At 54.1% G+C, this 22,878-nt stretch overlaps 8 protein-coding genes across 8 annotated transcripts; 4 read left to right on the plus strand and 4 right to left on the minus strand.

The window, feature by feature from the left end:
- Positions 1–596: 596 nt before the first annotated feature.
- AFUA_7G00940 (putative isoamyl alcohol oxidase) lies at positions 597–4,335 on the plus strand (the record flags this gene model as incomplete). The annotated part of the gene is made up of 2 exons (XM_741743.1): positions 597–2,314; positions 2,934–4,335. The coding sequence occupies 2 exons, from the start codon at positions 597–599 to the stop codon at positions 4,333–4,335; spliced, it is 3,120 nt and encodes a 1,039-aa protein (XP_746836.1).
- A 2,727-nt stretch (positions 4,336–7,062) lies between these two features.
- On the plus strand, positions 7,063–8,786 carry AFUA_7G00950 (sugar porter family MFS transporter; the record flags this gene model as incomplete). The annotated part of the gene is made up of 2 exons (XM_741742.1): positions 7,063–8,309; positions 8,396–8,786. 2 exons carry the CDS (start codon positions 7,063–7,065, stop codon positions 8,784–8,786), a joined length of 1,638 nt encoding a protein of 545 aa, XP_746835.1.
- Positions 8,787–9,687: 901 nt separating this feature from the next.
- On the minus strand, positions 9,688–11,847 carry AFUA_7G00960 (putative extracellular cysteine-rich protein; the record flags this gene model as incomplete). Its single annotated transcript, XM_741741.1, has 6 exons — positions 9,688–9,915; positions 9,971–10,102; positions 10,303–10,581; positions 10,666–10,797; positions 11,019–11,337; positions 11,714–11,847. The coding sequence occupies 6 exons, from the start codon at positions 11,845–11,847 to the stop codon at positions 9,688–9,690; spliced, it is 1,224 nt and encodes a 407-aa protein (XP_746834.1).
- Positions 11,848–13,573: 1,726 nt separating this feature from the next.
- AFUA_7G00970 (GPI anchored serine-threonine rich protein) lies at positions 13,574–14,738 on the plus strand. The gene has a single exon (XM_741740.2). The coding sequence runs from the start codon at positions 13,848–13,850 to the stop codon at positions 14,442–14,444; it is 597 nt and encodes a 198-aa protein (XP_746833.1). The 5' UTR covers positions 13,574–13,847; the 3' UTR covers positions 14,445–14,738.
- A 39-nt stretch (positions 14,739–14,777) lies between these two features.
- Positions 14,778–16,456, minus strand: AFUA_7G00990 (uncharacterized protein). The gene is made up of 8 exons (XM_077805144.1): positions 16,177–16,456; positions 16,039–16,128; positions 15,870–15,970; positions 15,765–15,818; positions 15,637–15,705; positions 15,400–15,575; positions 15,194–15,327; positions 14,778–15,140 (listed from the first exon to the last, which is right to left on the minus strand). Exons 1-8 carry the CDS (start codon positions 16,365–16,367, stop codon positions 15,095–15,097), a joined length of 861 nt encoding a protein of 286 aa, XP_077661273.1. The 5' UTR covers positions 16,368–16,456; the 3' UTR covers positions 14,778–15,094.
- A 430-nt stretch (positions 16,457–16,886) lies between these two features.
- AFUA_7G01000 (aldehyde dehydrogenase family protein) lies at positions 16,887–18,991 on the minus strand. Its single transcript, XM_741738.2, has 4 exons — positions 18,584–18,991; positions 17,326–18,527; positions 17,200–17,269; positions 16,887–17,147 (listed from the first exon to the last, which is right to left on the minus strand). The coding sequence occupies exons 1-4, from the start codon at positions 18,640–18,642 to the stop codon at positions 16,997–16,999; spliced, it is 1,482 nt and encodes a 493-aa protein (XP_746831.1). The 5' UTR covers positions 18,643–18,991; the 3' UTR covers positions 16,887–16,996.
- Positions 18,992–19,824: 833 nt separating this feature from the next.
- Positions 19,825–21,154, minus strand: adh1 (zinc-dependent alcohol dehydrogenase; the record flags this gene model as incomplete). The annotated part of the gene is made up of 3 exons (XM_741737.2): positions 19,825–20,019; positions 20,076–20,430; positions 20,495–21,154. 3 exons carry the CDS (start codon positions 21,152–21,154, stop codon positions 19,973–19,975), a joined length of 1,062 nt encoding a protein of 353 aa, XP_746830.1. The 3' UTR covers positions 19,825–19,972.
- A 103-nt stretch (positions 21,155–21,257) lies between these two features.
- AFUA_7G01020 (uncharacterized protein) lies at positions 21,258–21,635 on the plus strand (the record flags this gene model as incomplete). The annotated part of the gene is made up of 1 exon (XM_741736.1): positions 21,258–21,635. The coding sequence occupies one exon, from the start codon at positions 21,258–21,260 to the stop codon at positions 21,633–21,635; it is 378 nt and encodes a 125-aa protein (XP_746829.1).
- Positions 21,636–22,878: the final 1,243 nt, after the last annotated feature.

Below are 22,878 nucleotides of genomic sequence, written 5' to 3' on the forward strand. Positions count from 1 at the left end.
AGCCTGAAGAAGAAGAAGCTTTTCCTTGGGTCTGCCCAGGCTGAGTACAGCCAACAGGAAGACTTCGTATTATCCGAAGCCTGAGGCCACGGATGCCAATGCCTGAGGTTTTTCGCCTTCGGCAGCTTATTTCAATTTGACTTTCTCTTTTGGGGACTAGTGTAGATAGTGGGGTCTCCATTCCAATTTTGATTGGGTCCCAATGTTTCAGCATTGGGGCGACAAGCTACCGGACTCGGAAAGGCGTCAAAGCTTAAGCCAGGCTAAGCAGGGATGTAGGGCTCCGGGAATTTACCATCGCGCCAATCAGGGCTTGTCGGGGAAATTTCCGAAAATGGGAAATTGGCTATGGGGGGGAAGGAGGACCAACACTATTGACAGTGCTGTATCCTCATTGCTGATGTCTCTCTTTTGGCCCCCCTACACGACCCGTTCATGCATGAAATCCTATTTGAGATCTCGGTGCTGGTTCGGTGAAATCCGTATGGGATGCATCAGCCCACCCCTGTCATTTCCACCCAGGGGCTGCTTCATTTATCTTCCTTCCTCCCCCCTGTAAATCCCACGTGTCGTTCGTACCGGCAGGAAGGATCGTCATGGCCTCTAGTCTGAAACTGTCTGGGATCGCCTGCTTGGCTTTGCTGGGCTCGACTGTTGTCGCAGGGAAGGACAGTTGCTCTGCTTGCAGTTGCAGCTTGACTCATTTCAATGCGACGGTTGGAGGACGCGTGCAGCCTCTGACTCCTTTCTCCTTGCCGTGCTTCTCGAGTTACAATGGCCGTCCGGTGGCTCGCGACGATGCTGCCTGTGCTGCCATTCAGGCCAAGTACACCGATCCGTGGCTGCGAACCAACTCTCCCAATGGCTACATGAACAACCAGGATGAGATGTGGTCGTCGGATCCCAGTGATCAGTGCCTGCTCGACAGTAGCGATCCCACCGATCCCCTGGCGTTTGTGAATGCCACCTGCCGGCAGGGTAACATGCCCTCGCACTATCTCGAGGTGCACAGCGCCAAGGACGTGATCGAGGCCTTCCGATACTCGAACTGCTCCGGCCAGCGGCTGGTCATCAAGAACAGCGGTCATGACTATCTCACTCGCAGCAGTGGCCGTGGAACGCTGGCCCTGTGGACTCGCAACCTGAGGTCCATCCGCTACGACCCGGCTTTTGTTCCCAGCGGCTGCAAAAGGACCGGTCTCAAGTATAAAGCCATCACCGTCGGCGCCGGAGTCAACTTCGACGAGGCGTACGCCTTTGCGCAGCAGCACAACGTCACCATCCTGGGCGGATACTCGTCCACCGTCGGACTCTCGGGCGGTTGGGTCCTGAACGGCGGCCACTCGATCCTCAGCCCCGTGTACGGGCTCGGGGTCGACCGCGTCCTGGAGTTCAAGGTCGTCACTCCAGACGGCGTCTTCCGGACCGCCAACGAGTACCAGAACGCCGATCTCTTCTGGGCCCTGCGCGGCGGCGGCGGCGGAACCTTTGGCGTCGTGCTCGAATCCACCCACCGCGTGGAGCCGGCCGTCCGCTTTGTGTCTGCCAACATCAACTTCCCCAGTACCTCCTCCAACATGCTCCCGTTCATGGAAATCGTCGTCAACAACACCCTCAAATGGGCCCAGGAAGGCTGGGGGGGCCATATCACCGGCAGCACCCTCGTCAACGTCTCTCCCTTGCTTACCGTCGAGCAAGCCAAAGCCTCTCTGGCCGAGGTCATCGCCTACGCCGAGGCCAACGGCGGCTCCGCGTCCATCGAAGAGTTCCCATCGTGGTACCCCTTTTACGAAAAGTACGTGACCACCAGCTCCGTCGCCGTCGGGGTCACCCGTTTCCCCGGTAGCCGGCTGATCCCGCGCTCGGTCTTCGAGACGGCCGAGGGCCGCGCTAGTCTGATGGACTTCTTCGCGCTGCTCCAGTCTATGGGCCAGACGCCGTATATCCCCGTCGTGGGACCGGTGCTGTACAACTACACCGAGGGGTCAACGAGTGCGGCTCCCGCGTGGCGGCAGGCCGTCTGGGAGCTGGGTTCGGGCACGTCATGGGCGTGGAACAGCACGTTGCCGACGCGGAAGCAGAAGATCGCGGGGATCCAGAGCATGACGGCTGTCATTGAGGGGATCACGCCGGGTAGCGGAGCGTACAGTAACGAGGCGAACCCGTTCACTATCAACTGGCGCGAGGCGTGGTGGGGCGAGAACTACGAGCGCTTGCTCCGCGTGAAGAACAAGTATGATCCTCGGGGGTTGTTGAAGTGCTGGAAATGCGTTGGGTGGGAGGAGTCTGATGCTGCCACTTCGCCTTTTGCGGCGTTTGTCTGACAGCACTTATTATTGTCTAATGTATATACGTAGTATGTCAGAGGATTGTAATATAATATATTGCATCTTAGCATTCTCGACCATCCTGGTGCATCGTATACTGGACTGAGATACACATGCACTACCCTCCACAGCACATGTTCAATAAAGGAACCGATTCAGTATTCGCTAATGCACATTTATACTGGCGGAGTCTGGTCTGGAACCCAATCGACCAGCCATTGAAACTCAGGCGTGAGGACTGGAACCTGGGCATCTTCCTGACAGCAGGGTAAGGGATAGCTTCAAGTACATGCGAATGATTGGCGGATTCAATTACCAGGGGCCATGCCGTTTGACGGATGTTCTGTAGTAATATCACCGTTACATGTCCTATCGTCTAAGACGTCCTTTGTATCTGGACCTCGTACAACCCTGACTTGGTGGTATTGCCCAGCATGAAGTCCCATCACAGAACCAAAATTCAAGGGCTTACTGCGAGTAGAAACGCTTGGCCGGTGCCTGCAGGTTGCACCAATATCACAGCAGGTGTAACAGGCACATGTCAATACGGCCATGGAGTCTTTCTCCTCTGTCTCGTCATCTCGGTGACTTTGCTCAATTATGAAGGGCTTCAGCGACCCTCTCGATGCAATCTCGAAACTTCACCCCGCCGCGGAAGATCGAGGATTGCATTCAGTCTCCTGTCAAAATGGCTAGCTTTCTTGCCGTCGCAGCATATCTGACTGTGATTGCTGCGGCCCATCCACTGTCGACCAGGCTGTACCCTACCGTTCTACGGAGGGATACCACGGCCACCAGCGTTGAGCCTGTGTCAGCAATCTCTCTTTACTATCAAGCAGCAGCCAACTCGAGCTCAATCGGCGCTCTCATCCAAGCGGACTTGCAGCTCCCCTCCATCGTCCTCGAAGATGTCAACGATGTATCAAGCGTGACCTGTTCGGTCGACAGCCTGACGGTGACGTTCAACTCCACGACCACCTTCAACCAAGCATACTCCTCCTGGCCTCGCTCACACCTTCTCCTCGTAACCAACCACCTAGGGAACTGCGACGCGGAAGCCGACCGCGGACTCTACCGCGCCGCCTCTCTCCTCTTCCACCCCTCAACCCTCACCATCACTGCCTCCACACGCAAAACCAACCTCCAGCAACAAGCCAAAACCATCACCATCGTCTTCGGCCACCCTGACCCATCCCAACACAAGCGCGAGCTCGCCACCAGCATCGACCTCGCCTGGTCAGGCGACCTCATCCGCACCAACGGCCTAACCATCCACGCCAACCACGCCACCCTCGACGCCGCAATCTCCATCGACGGGATCATCGCGTACCACGTCGAGACAAGGACAGCAACGACCCTCGGCCTCGACATCGCCGTCGCGCTGGATTCGAGTCTCGGCCTCTCTGTCTCAGCCGCAAGGCCGTTCCTGCGCAACGTCTACACATACCGATGGAGCCCCGTCGAGGCGGCGGGCTTCTCCATCCCCGGGATCTTGACCGTGGGGCCGATACTCGATCTCCACGTGGGCGTCGACATGGGGATGAACGGGACGGCTGAGGCCCAGAGTAACATGAGCATGGCGACGAACGGGCTGTTCCATCTCGATCTACTCAACATGACGGATAGCTCTGCGCGGAGCGTCGCGCCGACAGCGACGACCAGCTCGCGGATGGATACGGCGGCGGATATGCAGCTGGATCCGTTCGTTGGGGCGGAGGTGGGGGTGACGGTGAATCTGTTCGAGGGCTTGCTGGATTTGTCGTCTGGGTTGGCGGCGCGGGCGACGGTCGTGAATGTCTTTGATGTTGATGCGGAGGTGGTGGTTGGGGCCGATGGGGATGTGACGCTGGTTCCTCCTCCGACGGATGCGAATGGAGGCTGTGAGAATGGGTATTGGATGACGAGTGATTTCTGGTTTAATGTCACGGCGAGCATGACGGCGCTGGTTACGATGGATTTGTATCATCTCGATATGCCTCTGATGCAGACTCGGTGTATTGCGTTTTAGTGCCGCAGCCGTGCTTAGATACAATCGCTCGATCTGCAAGAAAAGCTCAAGCTTTACCATGGCAAGTATATGTCTGTCGCGATAACGTCACTCTGCTTCCTGTTGGTTCTGTCTGCCCTGACTTGTGCCACCCTCCCCAACTATCTATTCAGCACGGTTTGGCCCCGCCAGCAAGTAACCAGGCTACTCCGTCGAATTAACTGCGGCACAGAGTAGGAGTGCCAATGTGGAACGTCACAGTTCCTGACACTGCTACATGCGAACATTACACTGCGTTGCAAGCTAAGCAACGTGCCAGTCACAGTAAGTTCTACGTTCAGTCCGGACAACGAAGGTTTGCACGAGGTCCCAACTGGCATCCTTGCACCAAGAACTATCGACGCTCGCCGCATGGCTACACCGCAAGGCGTCCACCATGCCGTATCCCTGATCCAACATCCTTGCCAGTGTGACTGGCAGCGTTAGTCTACCCATGGAGTATCCCGCAGCGGCGAGCAGTTTATAGTGACACCATTGTCCATGGATTCCGGCGCTGTCCGCACCAGAAGCACACTCTATTCAGGTATTCTCAAGGTGCCACTTCGATGCTGAACGTGCTCCACCAACTGAGTCCTCTGGTCCTTGAATCAATCGAATTTCCTATTCTTGTCGGCAACCCATACATATGCCGGGAAGAGTTCCAATGTAACCGCTACTGCACAGTACAACAAGAGAGCCTCGTTAGGGTTATTGTCTTGCGGTGAGTCAGTCAACATCCTTGTTCATTTACTAGCTACTCTTTCTCTGTCTCATCTTCATTCGGGACTATATATATATATGTATATTTTTCTTTGAGTGGGGGGAACCCTGCTCCCACCAGATCCAGCCAGTCACCGGTCCCACGGCCTTTACCGTTCAGTAGATTGCCTTTGAGCATGTGGTTCGTCATCTCCGGAGTATTATAATTAGTAAACCAGTACATAAACATATAGATATGTACGATCTCATCTAATCACTGGAAAGTAATGTCGGCGATCACAACGATCATATATAATGATCTACTGTTTTCCAACGTCGAGTGGTGCTCTGCGGTGGATCATCCGCAAACTCACCCTTCAGAGTCTAGCCCTCCTCATCAGTCCCTGGATACAAGTCGACTCCTCGTAGTGCCTCATGTTCGGAGTACATATGGATCTGTTCGGAGCCGAAGGGTGGCGGTGGCCAGTCAGGTGATCAGTGGTCAAGTGATATCACCTGATCGAGAACAAAGGGAGGAAGGTCCAAGGGTCCGATGATGACGTAATCTTGGCATTCCAGCAACCGCACATGACACACCCTACCCTAACGCTATTCCTCTTCTGGATGGCCGAGTGGATCTTCCCAAACAGGAAGGGTAGACGAACGCACATTCTTCTGATGATCACAGGTCAGTACGGAGCACCCAGGGTATCCCCAGGGTTGTTATATATCAGTCCAGCATATACTGTCTCCTGGTACTGTTGCTTAACTCCATGTCAACTCCAGTAGTACTCTGTAGACATAGACATAGACTTCCGGCATGCACTAAACGGATCAACAGCCACAAAGTCATGTCTGTCCTTGGTGAAGTGCCTGAAAAGCTTGGTGGCCGTCGCAGAGCGAACCAGGAGGGTCTCTCAACGCCACTGACGATTCTCGGCTCAACCGGGTTCTCTCCTCTCGCTTCTGACCTTCATTTCTCAGCCGTCGCCGAGGCCGATCCGTGTCAGTCGGTCGGCGTCATTTCATTTCTGCTGGGTTGGCTATAACCTGTTGGGCAGAGGTGGATAGATAGCCTTTGTAGACATCCATGATTGACAGCCATGAATACATTATTGATAGGATGATCATATACTCCAGATACTCCGGATATACTCCGCAGTATATGGATGTATCTTATTCACCGGTGAACTGAAGAGGCATGGCAACCCCCTCATTCTCCAGGTGAACGGGCTGTCTGTCTGCTGTCTCCAGCCGGGGATTCCGTCCTCTTCCGGGAGCAGGAAGGAGCACCGAGTAGAAGTGTGCCGAGATCCTGGAGATGTGGATGTCTTGGTTTCACTATATCCGCGCATTCCCGGAATCAGTAATCATGGATGCTATTCCCCGACAATCATTACTGCAAGTCGACCGCGGCCCATGCTCCGTAGAGTCATTGGCCTGCTCCGTGGAGTACGGAGGAATTGGCATACATCATCGCAATATCGTCCTCATTTGACGAGCCATTCCTGCCCATCGTGGCGCTGCCATGGCATTCTTACTAAGGCCGTGACCCAGTGGCGTCCGACAGAATCTTCTATGAACAATGAGCCCGCCGCGTCCAGCCGTGGATCCCGAAGTTCTTCCTGTACTTCACCCTGACTGGTCATTTCCTATCGGCTCTTCCAATCGTAGGCACGGATCAAGCAGACCCGAAGCTGACGGCTTCTGGGCTATATCCGTGCCGACTATCGTCATCTCCAGCGGGATGCCTGCCTGTCCTCCCCACACCCCGTCTCTCTCCTCGTCTCTTGGGTTCCCTCCCACTTGCGTGCCTGTGGATCTCTTTCTCTGATTTTTTTTTTCTTCGTCCAGCCAGGGGAGTTGACAAATATAAATAAGCCAGTTCCTCGCTCTGGTCGTTCCCTCTTTTTCTTCCTCGTTTGGGTTATATCTCCTCCTTCCTCCACTACCTTCCTCTATGGTCATAACATTATAGTATTCTTGATAGAATAAATAGAAGAAATAGATATGGGTGTCGAGACAGAAACCCACCATGGGGAATCCATCACCCCCGCCCCCCAACCTCAATACTCCAGCTCCGACTCGGTGGCTGCGGAGAAGCCACTCGATCTCGGGGTCGACACGCCCATCCCCCGGCTGACCCTTCGGTCCGCCATCATGGGACTCTTCGTCTCCATGGGCGGTCTGTTGTTTGGATACGACACTGGTCAGATCTCCGGATTCCAGGAGATGAGCAACTACCTGCACCGGTATGGGGAGTACAGCAACGGCAAGTACCACTTCAGCCACGTCCGCTCCGGTCTCATTGTCGCTCTGCTGTCCGTCGGTACCCTGATCGGTGCTCTGGTCGGAGCTCCCGTTGCCGACCGACTTGGCCGCAAGTGGTCCATCACCTTGTGGAGCATGGTCTTGATCGTTGGGATCATTGTTCAGATGACTGCCCCGGCAGGTCACTGGTGGCAGATGGTCGTCGGCCGGTGGGTGACCGGTCTGGGGGTCGGTGGTTGCTCGCTGCTCGTCCCCATGTACCAGGGTGAGAGTGCACCGCGGCACGTCCGTGGGGCCATGATCAGCTGCTACCAGCTGTTCGTGACGCTGGGGATCTTCGTTGCCTACCTGATCAACCTGGGAACCGAGAGCCTGGACGGCACCGCCCAGTGGCGCATCACCCTTGGTCTGACCATCGTTTTCGCCTTGATCTTGGGCGGCGGCATGGCCTTCTTCCCCGAATCCCCTCGCTTCGAGTATCGCCACGGCAAGATCGACAGTGCCCGGCGCACCATGTCCAAGCTGTACGGGGTGCCCGAGAACCACCGCGTGATCGTCCAGGAACTCTACGAGATCCAGAAGCAGCTCGACGCCGAGTCGGGTGTGCAGGTGTGGCACGAGTTTTTGACCGGCCCGCGCATGCTCTACCGGGTTGCCCTCGGCATGCTCCTGCAGTGCCTGCAGCAGCTCACCGGCGCCAACTACTTCTTCTACTACGGTACCACCGTCTTCCAAGGCGCCGGGCTCTCCAACAGCTTCGTCACCTCGGTCATCCTCGGCGCCGTCAACTTCGTCACCACCTTTGGCGGTCTGTACGTGGTCGAGAACTTTGGCCGCCGCAAGTCCCTCATCTTCGGGGCCGGCTTCATGTTCTGCATGTTCATGATCTTTGCGTCGATCGGCCACTTCATGCTTGATGTCAACAACCCCGCCAACACTCCCGAGGTCGGCAAAGGCATGATCGTCCTCGCCTGCTTCTTCATTGCGTATGTCCCCCCCCCCTTTTTTTTTTTTTTTTTTTTTTCCCTCTTTCTTTTTTCCCTGTCTCCATCATACACTGACAACCTGATAGTGCATTCGCAATGACCTGGGGCCCCATGGTCTGGGCCATCGTCGCCGAACTCTTCCCCTCCAAGTACCGTGCCAAGGGCATGGCCCTAGCCACCGCCTCCAACTGGCTCTGGAACTTCTTGCTGAGCTTCTTCACCCCTTTCATCACCGGCGCCATCGACTTCGCGTATGGGTATGTCTTCGCGGGCTGTCTGCTGGTCGCCGCCTTCGTCGTATACTTCTGCGTGATTGAGGGCAAGGGTCGCACCCTCGAGGAGATCGACTGGATGTACGTGCACCATGTGGCGCCGTGGAAGAGCAGCAAGTTTGAGATTCCGCAGACTGAGTGGGAGGAGGGACCTGGGGCTCACAGCCGGAAGGAGGAGCAGGCGTTCCATGCAGAGGTTGCCTAGTTTTGTTTTTTTTTTTATTTCCATTGCTTGGAGTTGGGTGGTTTGAGCTTGGGTTCTACTACACTTGCATATAGATTTGCTTCTGGATATGTGGATATGATACGATGTCATGAAATATATCATCATTTAGTTGCTTCAGAAGATAGTACCGAACCTTTTGTTTAATAGTTTTGGGTAATGGAACCCTGACTGTAGTACCTCGGACTTCGAAAGCCAAGGCGACAGCTAGCTAGAACCGAAAGATGCACATCCATGCGAGCAAATTCGCAAATTCATAACGAGTGACAGCAGGTTGTACTAGCTAATTATAGGTAAGACTCCTATCACAAACACAGAGGTATCGTTGCGAGAGTCAAGCTGGAGGTATAATATCCGTGCACACTCCTCCAATGCAGATGGTGAGGATGGGACACTATTTCCATTAGATATTGGTATCTACGCGGTACGACTTGGCATCCTACCTCATTGCCACAGGCACCACAGTTCAAAGGGTCAATGTCAGTATTAGTGCAGACGCCATTGCAGTCTGTGAGACCAAGTGGACATCCACATGCACCATCTGTGCAGATCTGACCAAGAGGGCACTATTGCATGGTGAGCATGAAATATCAATCAAACACAGAGACTAAGACGGACCACATTGCCACAGGCACCACAGTTCAGAGGGTCAATATCCGTGTCAGTGCAGACGCCATCGCAGTCGGTTAGATCATCTAGACACCCACATGCGCTATCGGTGCAGATCTGACCAAGCGGGCACTATTGCATTGTCAGCATGCTGATATATCAACCAATGCAGAACAAGGACGGACCGCATTGCCACAGCCTCCGCAGTTCAACGGATCGGTGGTTGTATCGACGCAGAGACCCAAGCACTGCGTCTGGCCGGGGGGGCACTCTTCTAGTTCGCAGGCCCCGTTGACACAAGGCGTTCCCTCCGGGCACTGCCGACAATGAGCTTCGGAATGACAAAGCAAACCGCGGCAGGTGTACTCACCGCAACACCACATGCGCCGCAGTTGGTAGGGTCGGTTGTGGTGTCAACGCAGGTCCCATCGCAGTCAGTCTCGCCGGGAGGGCACTCTTCTACTTGGCAGACTCCGTCCACGCATGGCTCTCCCTCAGGACACTGCAGTTAAGGACAGGTGAGGTTTGAAAACAGACAAGACACGGATACCACTCACCACAGTACCACAGGCACCACAGTTGTTAGGATCAGTGTTCGGATCAGTACAGACACCATCGCACTCGACCTGGCCTGGAGGGCACGCCGGCTCTTGGCAGAGACCAGCCGTACAGACTTCTCCCTCTTCACACTGGTGGACTGTTATTTATGTATATATATCCATGACAGGACGACGGACATACCACATTGCCGCACCCCCCGCAGTTTGCAGGATCATTGAGGACATCCTGACACACAGCATCACAGCATTGCCAGTCCGCTGGGCACTTGTCACATCCCCTAAGCATAGATGTTTTGAAGATGAGGCAATTGCTTGGATATGCTGCTTACCACAATATCGCATGCCCCGCAAGCGTCGTGGCATGTCTGGACATGGGTGCAGACGCCGTTGCAGCAGGCATCATCCTGAGGACACTGCAGGAAAAAAAGAACGCAGATTAGACTCCATCCATCACGGCAGCAGGTCAGCGGACATACCACAATACCGCAATCTCCGCAGTTGCTGGGATCGGTGGCCGGATCAACACAGGCCCCGTTGCATTCCAAGTCCGGGGGCAGGCAGATGAAGAGACACGCGCCACCGATACAGTCGGGGGTCTCTGGAGGGCACTATCAATACGGACGGGGGTGAGACAAGGCGTGTCCTGAAACTGCAACTGCAACTGAACCTGGGATATAATGTATTATACGTACCGCTATGTCACATCCGCCGCAGTTTTCGGGATCCGAAGACGCATCAACACAGTCGAAGCCGCAGCCAATCTCTGGAAGCATGCAGAGGGACTCGCAAGCACCGTCGCTGCAGATGCCGTTCTCGGGAGGGCACTACGGGCACAGTGAGCCGAGGGACTGTGACCCGGCTGCTTCAGTAGACTGGCATATACTTACGGCATTGTTGCAGGCCCCGCAGTTGTCGGGATTGGACTGCAGATCCACACATAGATTATCGCAGCAAGTCAGGAGCGGGGGACACTACGGGAGTTGCTGTCAGCCACGGCCGCTCTTCTTTTGCGCACGTTATAATAAGCCCTGTGATGGTGACTTACAAATCCAGTGCAGAGACAACCCTCGGGGTCCACGGCACACTTTCCGCCAGAAGTTAACAAAGGTAACAGGTAGAGCCGAAGAGAGACCCTACCGCTTCGTTGGCGCGGCCTTGGACAGCCCTTGAAATCTGAGGGAATCTGACCCCGGCATATGCCACGGACACAATGCCTGCTCCAGATCAGAGATTGACGGCGAAGGAGTGCACAGACCACGAACCGTTGAAAAGGACGAAGAACAACGAACGTTTCGTCATTTCGAGCAAACTGGTAGTGGTACTTTCGAATATGAAAGTCGTCAGCCTGGTGGTGTGAAACCAGGCTGAAATGGCGTGATCCATCGAGGGTTTATATAGAAGCCATGCATAGATGCAACTGTCATGCTGCCACTATGACCAGCACACTTCGACGGAAGAAGGTTTGGCAAGAGACGGACCAGTGCATCATCATTCGCCCTGGCACATGTGTAACGACCGCCTATTGACCACACAACGCGGGGAGCAAGCCTTGTACTACGGGTGTGCTTGATTACAGCCGAAGTTCAGAGGGTTTTCGCTAGGGCTCACCTAGTCAGTCCAGAGCCGAATGCAGTCTTGCCCCTTGTCAGTGCCGAATAACGTATAGGCCTAGTACAAGAGCTGATGTTCTTACCTGCAGAGCTCCAATGTGTATTATAGCCTAGTCTTACCACCACCTACAGCACTGCAAACGTGGCTGCTATGGTTTGCCTACCAGGCCGCGGAGCGCAGACGTTCTGGAAACACAATTCTATTCCGGATGGTCGATGGCTATCACTCCAAAGTCTCAGAAGTAAAGCCCGGCTGCAGAACATAGCAGAACATTGTTACATGTATCTATAGCACAGGTGTTCAAGCCAGCAGCTCGGGTGGGATTGCGGCACACCAGAGATGCTGCGCAACCACACCTTGAGAATGGCACTATGGCCAACATAGCGTATGGATAATAAGTATCTCCATTGAATGCCATACAGCTATGCTATATGGAGGTGATAATTCTTTGTACATCAGCATGAGCAGGCACGTATTTCTAAGTATACTCACGCTGTGATTGAGAGACTGGCAACTTGTTTAGCACTAATGTCCTGTGCATCACAAATGCTTGAAGTGATACTTTGTATAACTCAGATCAGACAGCGGGACACCTATTCGAGCCCGAACACGACCTTATGTCGTACGGCTCCAATGCCACTGTCACCTAGTCCTCCGCATAGATCTAACCACGCCTTGGCCTTTCCTCTCAGTGGCAGGATTCTATCCAATCCCCCATCAAGTGGATAACGACTTGGCTCAGTGCAGAGCCGAGAACACTCTACAGCTATTTGCCATGTCAGACATTGAGTGGGCGAGCAGGATTGTCGAGTAACATATCATGATGCCAATCGACGCACTATTAATGGTTTGCATTTGCGTTCATTGAGAAGCACTATCGGGATGATACTTTGATATACTTACTACCATGAGAAGGCCTGCGACCAGTGTACCTGAGAATTAATTCGCCTAAATACGAACAGCTTGCTGCAGTCGGGGAACACATTCTGCAAGGGGAAGCGCTGATTTGCCACGGATTCAACTGAGTCTGTCTTCACCGTGGGTAATCGTGTACAATCCTTTCAAACTGCTGGCTAAGACAGATCATCACCTTCAAATCAGTACCGAGGGCATGACGTTGACTGATCACCGTAGAAGACCGGTGGAAGCTCGCATAAATACCACCCGCGAGCTTCCTGCCAACGTAACGTTTGATCCACGCGATGATAACAGTCACTCAGTAACATCTGAGGAGTGCCAGAAGATCAAGTCCAAGGATTGATATTTCTGACTGCAACAGATCCTTGCTCACCAAGGGTACAATTCACTCAGTACCGCTCGCCATTTGCCACGATACCTGGATCGATGGATCAAGTACTGACATGCAGTTGTCTTAGAGACAACTAGAGCTGATTCGTCACTTGAAGTCTTCTTTTGACCTGGTTTTGTCCGGCATTGATGCCGCAGGCTAGTCTATGGGTGACAGCCCGTTAATCAAACTCTGCTAGTGCAAGTCAGTTGGAAGATCGGTAAGGTGCATGCATGGATTAATAGTGCTTTATTTCCAGCAGGAATAATTTGCCAGAGTCGTTCGGAACAATATATATCAGCAGATCGGGCTTCTATGTTGGTATATATATGTTGATACGTATCCTACTCTAGAGAACGAGTTAATGTGCTTCAACTTGCAGCATTTGCTCAGCAGCTAAACAGTGCCTCCAGTGAGACTGTTTTCGCTCGAGCGATATTTCACCAGACAGACTTACCCACGAACGAAGTGACTATCGCCTGAAGAAGTAGTGATCGGATAGTCCGTGCCCCAAATGCATCTCTCTCTTCATTGCCACCAACCAGAGACGTTATGACTTCCACACACTCCAAAAAACTGCTACAATCCCCGCGCTTTCCACCCAAGAGAAGGACTATGACACGTCATTAAGCTTGGGTGTAATTTGCCTCGGCCGTCCACAGGACGGGCTGCCTCGTATTCCCCTCGCTGGGTGCTTTAGGGTCGCGGCATCCATCCAACCACATCTCGGGGTTTGGTACGAGTCATACCGCTTAGCGTGATATCTGCACGATGCCCAGGCCTTGTCACTCGTATCGCATGAGGCTGACCTATTCCTGGCTGCTCTCCACATCATTAAGGTTTGAGGGCGTTCAGGCACCGTGGTATATAAAGGCGGCTCAGTTACTCGCCTTCCTCTCGACCTCTGTCAGCCAAGTCGTTCGCTTCACTTGCTCCCCCATCACTCGTTGATCCTTTATTATTTCAATCTTTACAATGTACAAGCTTCTGACTGCTTCTCTCCTGGCCACTGTCGCCCTTGCGGCAGGCCACAATGGCCTTATTGCTCGCCAGGTCTCCAGCTGCGAATCGCACCCTGGTTACAAGACCTGCAAGTCGTCCTGCATTCCCGTCACCTACAGCTGCTGCGCTATCGGTGAGGGCGGCTGCGAGCCAGGCACGTACTGCACCGACGATGGCTGCTGCCCCATCGGGGAGATCTGTACTGGACCTGGCGGTACCCTGACGGGAACGCTGACCGATACCATCACCAACACCTTGACCAACACTGTTACCAACACTCTGACAAACACTCACACCGAGACCGCGGCGCCTACTACTACCACCACCACCGAGGAGACCACCTCTACTTCCACCTCCACTTCCACTTCCACTTCGGCTTCGACCCCGGCCACTACTTCCAAGCCCGTCATCCCCACCCAGCCCACGGTCACCTCTCCAAGCGGCACCCCATCGCCCTCGGGCTCCTCCACCGCCAGCCCTTCCTCCCCTCTGTTCACCGGCGCCGCGTCCCGTCTGAACGCCGGCGTGGGTGCTGTCGCTGGTCTGATTGCGGGAGCCGCTCTCCTGTAATCCTCACGCGTGCGCGGTGACCAAGCCGTTCTAGTTAGGAGGTGCGCTGAATGAATCGGATGTCTGTCGTGTCGTCGTTGTACTGCAACTAGTGATAATGTAATCCGAGTAATCCTGATTAAATTCGCGTGCTATTCATTGTCTTGTGAAGTAAATACCATACTACAGTGAGTGATGTGCTCGAAAGACTTCCGTGGTCTAGACGTTTCGCACCCTTGATTTCAATATCAGCTGAGTGGCTTATGGTATGGTACACTCATTGCGATGGCTGAGTCCACAGGTTCAGCTCAACATGTCCGTATACAAAGATCACTTTGCATGAACGAGGGTCCACCGGTATGCTAGCAAGACGCACTTGTATGACCTGAGGGAAAAAAAAGAAGAGTAATTATTATTAGTAGTTAACTATTGCTACTTTTAACTTACAAGACAGTAGAGGACTTGAAGCGAACAGCCTGTATTGAGCAAGGCATGCGTTCAACTACGGCAAACGCTTCTCATACCACAAGGACAAAAGCCTCCTTCCCTCGATCGAATTACCAGGCAACATGTATGACAGCGGACCCATCTCGTCGACCTGATTAACCATCCTTATCCATCCACCATCTTGGGCACTGTGCTGTGAGTCCGTGACCAGAGGATGGAGATACCTACTTCTCCCCCGCCTCAGCCCCGTACTCCGGATCCTGCCCACCACTTCGACAACTTAGTACCGGGCCAGATAAATCAGCAGAGAAACTCATACTCACCTCGCACGCCGATCCCAGAACCTACTCAGGTCCCCGACTGGCAAACGGACAGGGAGCCCCACCGAATCAAACAACTGCGCCACGAGGAGATAGAACCCCAGCATGCTCGCCACGAACAGGCACGCCCCAGCTGCCTATACATTCCGTCCGTGTTAAGCGATGCACATCACTGGCTGTGAAAGGTGAAGGTGAAAGGAGTGACATACCACTACCAATCGATTACCAACGAGGGCATCCGCAACCGCCAGACGCCAGTATGCGCCGGACAAAAAGCCGAAGACGAGCGTGAGCGTCGTGAAGATGGCAACGTACACTGCGTTTGTGCGGGTCGCGCAGGCCAAAAAGATGAGCATGAGCACGCCCATCCAAATGAAGAGGAACGCTGGGTTCTGTTAGGACATGGATATTCCCGAGGACGAGGGCGGGGTGGGAGGGGTGCGAACCGTATGTATTGAGAAAGTCGGGGCTGCTGAGGCCGGCTACTGTGTCGGTAGCAGAGGTTGAGAAGGGGGCTAGGGACGAGCACTCTTGTTAGCGGCAGTGAGTATGGGAAAGGGGGGAGGGCACCAACCGGCGGCATTAAACGCGGGAGTCATAGTGCAACCGAAGGCGAACCAGAATGCGCCTGCTACTGTCAGTTTTGTCTGCAACGTTGCTTTCGAGATACTCGACGAACCGATTGTGCCGAATACAACGCAGGGGAAGGTGTTGCCGAGGATGAACTCCAGGATACTGGTCAAGACGAGCAGTCCGCCTCCGAGGAAGATAATCGGCCCACTGGACAAAGCATATCAGCATCAGCATTGTATGGTACCCGCAACCTTCCGGTATGGATTGGCACCTACGTGAACGCAATACCCGATCCAGTAGCACCTCTCCATCCCATGAGGCAGCAGGACAACGGGGTAGTGGTGATAACAAATCCGCCGAGGGCCCTGGTCAGTCAGTAAAAGGCATACTCCGTGTCCAGCATGGGTCATTACAAAGGGGTAGGATTGCCCATCTGCTTCGAGAGCATGCCCTGCCGCTGGGTCAGGGGGCTCAGGTACAGCTTCTCGAACTGCTCCGCGGACAGGGTGACGGATGTGGGGATTGTCGTAAGAGACGCCATGGCTGTCTCGTCGTGGGGGGAGGTCTTCGCCGTGTGGTTCTTAAGGCCCTGTTCAGTGTCCATTGTGTCTGGCCGTCGTCTATGAGGGAGAGTATGCCGCAAGGTGAGATAGAAGCTGGGGAACCTGGGGTTGAATCAAAACCTGGGGTTGAATCGAAACCTGGGGTAAGGAGGGTCCTTATATCAGTGGTCTCCCTATGAACACCTGTTTTCCGGTCGAGCGGAGCCCTATGATCAGCACGAATATAATTTCCTGTTTGGGTAGGATCCGGGGAAGCGGAGTAAGGGGGAAGTCTAGCCCAGCCCTTTGTAGATGTGGCTGCAGCCTGAGTTCATGATTCGGTGAGCAATGTCCACTGGATCTCTAGTCTGAGAGGAACCCACTTTTGCTACTGGACAGGGGTGAGAATCAGTGGATAGGGGGTCCCGTAGTCTGAAACCGTGGATTGTCTGAACTTGGGACGATGGAGAACTGTTGATACGGACAGTGGTCTACTCAATACCTGAAGACTAATGCTTGACAACGGGGTATTACGTAGACTCATGCGTCAATCAAGAATAGTTTGATTCTTGGAGTTGAGGCATGAATTGTAGTTCGACCGATTTACACTACGGCAACGTACGGACAAGACTAAACAAAGCAAAATGACACATAATCATAAATAAACTGCTACTAAAGCAATATCTGCCATCTAAGCACTCTTGATACGAGCGTGCACAGTCTTGACCTGCGTGTAGTTGTCCAGAGCGTACGATCCCAGCTCCCGACCCAAACCGGATTCCTTGAAGCCGCCGAATGGCATCTGAGCAAGGAAGGTGTTGTAGTTGTTGATCCACACGGTTCTGTCACAGTTCTGTTAGCAACATGCTAGACATGCGGAATGTCGCAACATACCCAGCCCGGATAGCATTGGATACCCTGATGGCCGTGTTCAGGTTGGTTGTGTGAACAGCCGCCGCCAACCCTACCAAAACAGTCAGCATCGAATGATCCAGAGGACAGAGTAGAGTAGAGACTCACCGTAGTTCGTGTTATTGGCAATCTCAATGGCCTCCTCCTCGGTGCTAAACTTTTGCACCGTACAGACAGGCCCGAAGATCTCCTCTTTGACAATCTTCATGTCTTCATGCACATCGGCGAAAATGGTAGGCTGGATGTAGTAACCCTTTTCACCATGGCGCGCTCCACCAGTGACCACCTTGGCGCCGGCCTTCTTACCCTCATTGATGTATCCCATGATCCGGTCAAATTGCACCTGAGAGACCTGGGGACCCTGGAACGTCTCCGGGTGGAACGGGTCGCCGACCTTGTTTTCCTCCGCGCGCTGCTTGAAGAGCGCCAGGAACTTGTCATAGATGGATTCGTGCACCAGGACACGCGAGCCGGCGGCACAGCATTGGCCGTGGTTGAAGTAGATACCCAGGTTGACGTACTTGATGGCGTCGTCCAGATCGGCGTCGGGAAAGACGATGTTGGGAGACTTGCCGCCCAGCTCGAGGGTGACTTTCTTGAGGTTGCTCTTCGCTGCGACCTGGAGGATCTGGCGGCCCACCAGCGTCGAGCCGGTAAAGGCCACCTTGTCGATATCCATGTGGGCCGCGATCGCAGCGCCCGCCACGCGCCCGAATCCCGAGAGGATGTTGATGACACCGGGGGGGAAGCCGGCCTCCTTGACCAGTTTGGCCACGTACAAAGCGGAAAGCGGCGTTTGCTCGGCCGTTTTGAGGACAACGGTGTTGCCGGTGGAAATGGCCGGTCCGATCTTCCACGCCCACATGAGCAGCGGGAAGTTCCATGGGATGATCTGGCCACAGACGCCCACCGGCTCATGACGGGTGTACGTCAGACAGCCCGGGTCGGTATCGATCGTTTGGCCGACGATCTTGTCCGCCCAGCCACCGTAGTACCGGATGCAGTTTGCAGAGAGGGTAACGTCGCCCTTGGCGATCTGGAAGGCCTTGCCGTTGTCGAGCGCCTCGATGGCGGCGATGGTATCCAAGTCGCGCTCGAGGAGGTCCGCAAGGCGAGTGAGGAGACGGCCGCGCTCCGCGGGGATGATGTCCCTCCAAACACCTTTGAACGCTTTGCGGGCGGCTTCGACGGCGATGTCAACGTCTTTCTCGGTGGCCTCGTGAACGGCCACGATGGGTTTTTCGTCATGCGGGTTGATGGTTTCGAAGGTCTTGCCTTCTACACCGGGGACGAATTCATTGTTGATGAACCTTTGCAGTGTTAGCGAGAAGCATTTGGCTACCGTTTGGAGTCCTTGGGTACATACAGCCCGAGAGGCTGCTCATAGGTCACAGTAGGAGTGACGATGGTCTGGAAGAGAGCCATGTTGGGGGCAGTGTGAAGCGTGAGACTGACAAGGAGTGGATTGAAGGCGTGAACGTGCAGAAGCTATGAGGGCAGAAAGAAGGCAGGCCGATGCTTCCCCAGCTTACTCTTATATTGCACAGTCCTATTGCATATGCATCGGGCCAAGGGCAAACAGCAGGGATGTTGACAAGTAGAAAGGCCAACAGGAGGATCCAGGACTCCGCGTCTCCATCCCTCCGCACTCCACAGTCTTCACTATTCCTCGCGCTAGGCTTGTGTCGGCGACTGGGGTTCTCTCCTGTGGTTCCGTCTCTGTCCTAGCCGGGCTCCACACAGGTGAACGGCCACGAGATTGCCTGAAGAGGTAATTTATCCATGAACGAGGTGTGGGTTGGTCGGACCGCTGGAGCTTCCAGTTACACAAATCTGTCCGTGTTCAGGGTATTGGATACTGTCAAGTGACCTCATACTGCGACAGTGCGATTCGTCATCAGTCTCTCTCTGCATGCAGCAAACCACCCCGCAGCTCAAGGAAATGTATCCCGGAGACTCGAATGATCCACCCAAGTCCGAGAATCCGCGGAGGAAGAGTAGACTCCATAACTGGTGGATTCGTATAAACCTAATCTATTCTTGTTGAGATCGGAGCCGCTCTCGGATCCGCACACGCTTGGCAGCGGATCAGCACGGCGGGGTATTAGGGGTACCATCTCCAGGCCAGACTCGAGAGTGCCAGCTCGAACGATGCTGTGGAGGTAGAATGTAGGTGATTATATGCTGTACCGCTGAGTCTACAGACATTTTCCTTTTGGGTGCAAATATCTGGTTAAACGTGGAACCTCCTGGCATGAGGACTACTGGCAGACTTATGCAGTACAACATAAAAATGTAATATTCGGGTCATCCGCATTATTAGCAGTCTATCAGAAGGAGTAGCTAGGTGTAAGATGAGGGAAGTAATATCAAGTTCATGTACGCAAGCCTCAGAAAGTCCTAACATCCTGTTTATCCGCCAGCACCTATTAGAGAGGAATGATTCGGTATGGTTATGGGCCAAGATCAACTTGATGTATACAAGCTTCAGAAAGTCTAATTACGGCTAATGTGAGTTAACCGGAATATGCACTATGATTGCTACCATACTGGAAATGGCAGTCTAGACACCGTTTTAGCGTAGTGGTTGAAGGTCGATATCTACAATCGAACAGGGGCAAGGTATATTCAGAAGAAAAGATGCTTGATTGACTAATGACTAATGACAACTAGACGACATCAGGATCATTCATATATGTGCATGCCAGACATTCTCTCAATGCACAATCAACTATAGCAACCGAAGATAGGATATTCATTCGGGCATCTCAAGGACGTAGCGACCAGCGATCTTGCCTTGTTCTATTGACCTGTTAGCGAGACCCACCACAGGACTGAAGGCGACGGAAGAAACATACCCATGAGCTCATAGATCTTAGGCAGATCCGCAAGCGGAGCAACCTTGTACGGAGCCTTGATCAGTCCGCGAGCGAAGAAATCAATCGCCTCGACGCCATCCTGTCGGTTGCCAACATAGCTGCCCCGGATGTTGATCATGCGCACCACCGTGTTGAGGACCGGTGCCCTCAGGAAGGCGTTCGCAGGCAAGCCAATGGCGACGACAGTCCCGCGCGAGCGAACATACTCGGTCGCCTGCTGGAAGGGCTTCTCCGAGACGGCCAGGAGAATCACCGCATGCGCACCCAGCCCATCCGGCGTGGCGGCCTTGACATCCGCGACCAGATCTTTGGACTTGGTGAAATCAACGTATGCCTGGTTGGCAGTTAGCATCGAACACGTCCCATCCGATCCGACGAAAACAAAAAGGGCAACAAACCTCGGCTCCAAGCTGCTCGCACATCGCCCGCTTCTCATCCCCACCATCAATCGCAATAACCCGCAAACCCATGGCCCGCGCGTACTGCTGCGCCAGGGATCCCAGCCCACCACCCGCACCGACAATCGCCACCGTCTGCCCAGGCCGAGCGCCGGACTCCTTCAGCCCCTTGTACACGGTAATCCCGGCGCACAGCACCGGCGCCACCGCATCCAGGGGCACGTGCTTGGGAATCTTCGACGCATGCGTCGCCTTGCCAATCGTGTACTGCTGGAAGGTGCCATCGACGGTATACCCGGACAGCAAGGCATTCTGGCAAAGCGGTTCATCGGCCTGCTTGCAGAACTCGCAGGCGAGACAGGACCCGTTCAGCCACTTGATGCCTGCGTGGTCGCCGATCTCGAATTCCGTGACGAGGTCGCCCTTGGCTACGACGACGCCGGCGCCCTCGTGGCCACCGACGAGGGGCATCTTGACAGGGAGAGGCCAGTCGCCTTTCATGGCGTGGAGGTCGGTGTGGCAGACGCCCGAGTAACGGATCTTGACCAGGATCTCATCGGGTCCGGGCTTTGGGACAGGGATTTGCTTGAGGACCAGAGGGCCGCCGACCTGTTCGGCCACCTGGGCCCATTGCATGGAGGGGATGTCGAACTTAGTCATGGTTGTTATCGGTGGGGCGAACTGGTGAAAGAGATTTGTCTGATGGTGTATAAGCCAAGCGATGTGATTGACTGATGATTGATGATTGATGAGATGGGTCTAGATGAACTCGAGTACCTTGATGGTACTTATAGTTCTTTGGAGACCCAAGTGTTCCCTTGTTCCAGGGGCATCCCGAATGCAACTAAGAGGGGAACGAGGCCACGCAGCCCAGTGGAGTCCCTTGAGACAGCAGTGCGAGACTGATGATTGGTCGGCATCTCCCATTGCTGAATCTGGGCCAATGCAGTTTGCCTACTGTGGAGTGGGCCGTCTCTCGGATGAGCTCCATTTCCCCAGATCCCCGCGACTGACGAGGCCAGTGGCATCCCCATGGGGAATCCCACCACACCTCGAACTCGTTCAATTCTCTGGCGCAAAGTACCCTTCAGGCAATAATCCCGAATCTCTACTTCCTTGTGTCCGAGAACATACAAGCTAGAGAATCGAGTAGGAAAATGTAGAGCTTATCCACAGGCTGATCCTCAGTGTGAATATGCGGGGGGGGGGGGGGGGGGGGAATCCAATAATAGTACGATGCACCACCAACCAATCAGGGTCCAGGCTATTCCGGGCCTCGTGGCGATCAGAATACGGGGTAACTAGAACTCACTCTACGCCAGAATCTCACACAAAGAATTGAGTTCCATATGTCCGAGGCGTCGCAAAAGTTCTTTTCTGGCTCGCTAAACGCTCCACAAACACGGCTGGAGATCGAGCTGAAGCGAAGAGTTCAGGTAGGGCAGAGACGTTGCAGCTGCCGAGTGACAGCGGGCTGCGGGGCAAGACACACCGTGTGCGGTTCCGCACGAAGTCTATTGTGGCCCAGACGAGACATGACGTTTCAAGACGACGTTGGCAGGCGAATGTCGTCAGCTGATTGGTGCGGGCCCTCCACATCGTGCAGGCATCCTGTCATGATGGGCGTATCCCACACGACAAGTGCGGAGCCGCTCTGGGAGGGGCTTGCCATGCCAATCTAAACACTGGTCGATTTTTGCGGAGCCGCTCATGGAACTAGCTCTCTGTGTGACGGAGACATTGATTGGCTGCCTGCGTTCAGGAAGTTGATCGACATGCGGTTCGCAGAGAGCGACTCGATCAATCTCTCTCGAACCCAACAGCACGGTCTGACTTGCTGGTTGGCGATGGAAATGGACCGTGATGGCCGCAAATTGAGTTTACTAGATGGCACTGGGTCTCACTCGTGTGAACTGGCGATCATGCATCAATAGCTAGGGCCTGTACGGAGTAATGCACAGATCTGTCAGCGGAGCCGCTCAGCAGCCATGGTTGCTGATCATAGCCACATCGTCTCGTCTGAAACGTTGGTTTTGGCTGAGGGCTCTCGATCCTCATTCATTAATACGCATATTTAACATTCTAGGCGCCATCCCGATGAGATTACATGTCTTCATTATTGCACTGCGGAAAAAAGGGCAGCGACGAAGCAATGGCCACATCATATCATTCTCAGAACATGCAAAGCTCGAGAACACCGACAGCAGACACAAGCGGGGCCCCAAGGCCACGAAGGAAGAAAGCGAGAAGAGCTTGCTCCGCTTGTCAGAAATCACATCAGACCTGTGGTAAGTGAAGTTGCCATGAGTCCCGAGTCGCTGGAGCAATGACTGAGCATGATCCACCAGGCAATGAGCGGCCATGTCAGTCCTGCATAAGGCGCG

This window comes from Aspergillus fumigatus, chromosome 7, assembly GCF_000002655.1.
Source record: "Aspergillus fumigatus Af293 chromosome 7, whole genome shotgun sequence".
NCBI classification, from domain to species: Eukaryota; Fungi; Ascomycota; class Eurotiomycetes; order Eurotiales; family Aspergillaceae; genus Aspergillus; species Aspergillus fumigatus.

Coding starts and splice junctions, on each gene's coding strand:
- AFUA_7G00990 (XM_077805144.1), bottom strand. CDS start 16,367: ATGGACACTGAACAGGGCCTTAAGAACCACACGGCGAAGACCTCCCCC. Junction 15,706..15,764: donor TCCCGCGTTTAATGCCGCCG/GTTGGTGCCCTC, acceptor GCTCGTCCCTAG/CCCCCTTCTCAACCTCTGCT. Junction 15,141..15,193: donor TTCTGGGATCGGCGTGCGAG/GTGAGTATGAGT, acceptor AAGTTGTCGAAG/TGGTGGGCAGGATCCGGAGT.
- AFUA_7G00970 (XM_741740.2), top strand. CDS start 13,848: ATGTACAAGCTTCTGACTGCTTCTCTCCTGGCCACTGTCGCCCTTGCG.
- AFUA_7G01000 (XM_741738.2), bottom strand. CDS start 18,642: ATGGCTCTCTTCCAGACCATCGTCACTCCTACTGTGACCTATGAGCAG. Junction 17,270..17,325: donor TGCCAATAACACGAACTACG/GTGAGTCTCTAC, acceptor CTGTTTTGGTAG/GGTTGGCGGCGGCTGTTCAC. Junction 17,148..17,199: donor TCCAATGCTATCCGGGCTGG/GTATGTTGCGAC, acceptor GAACTGTGACAG/AACCGTGTGGATCAACAACT.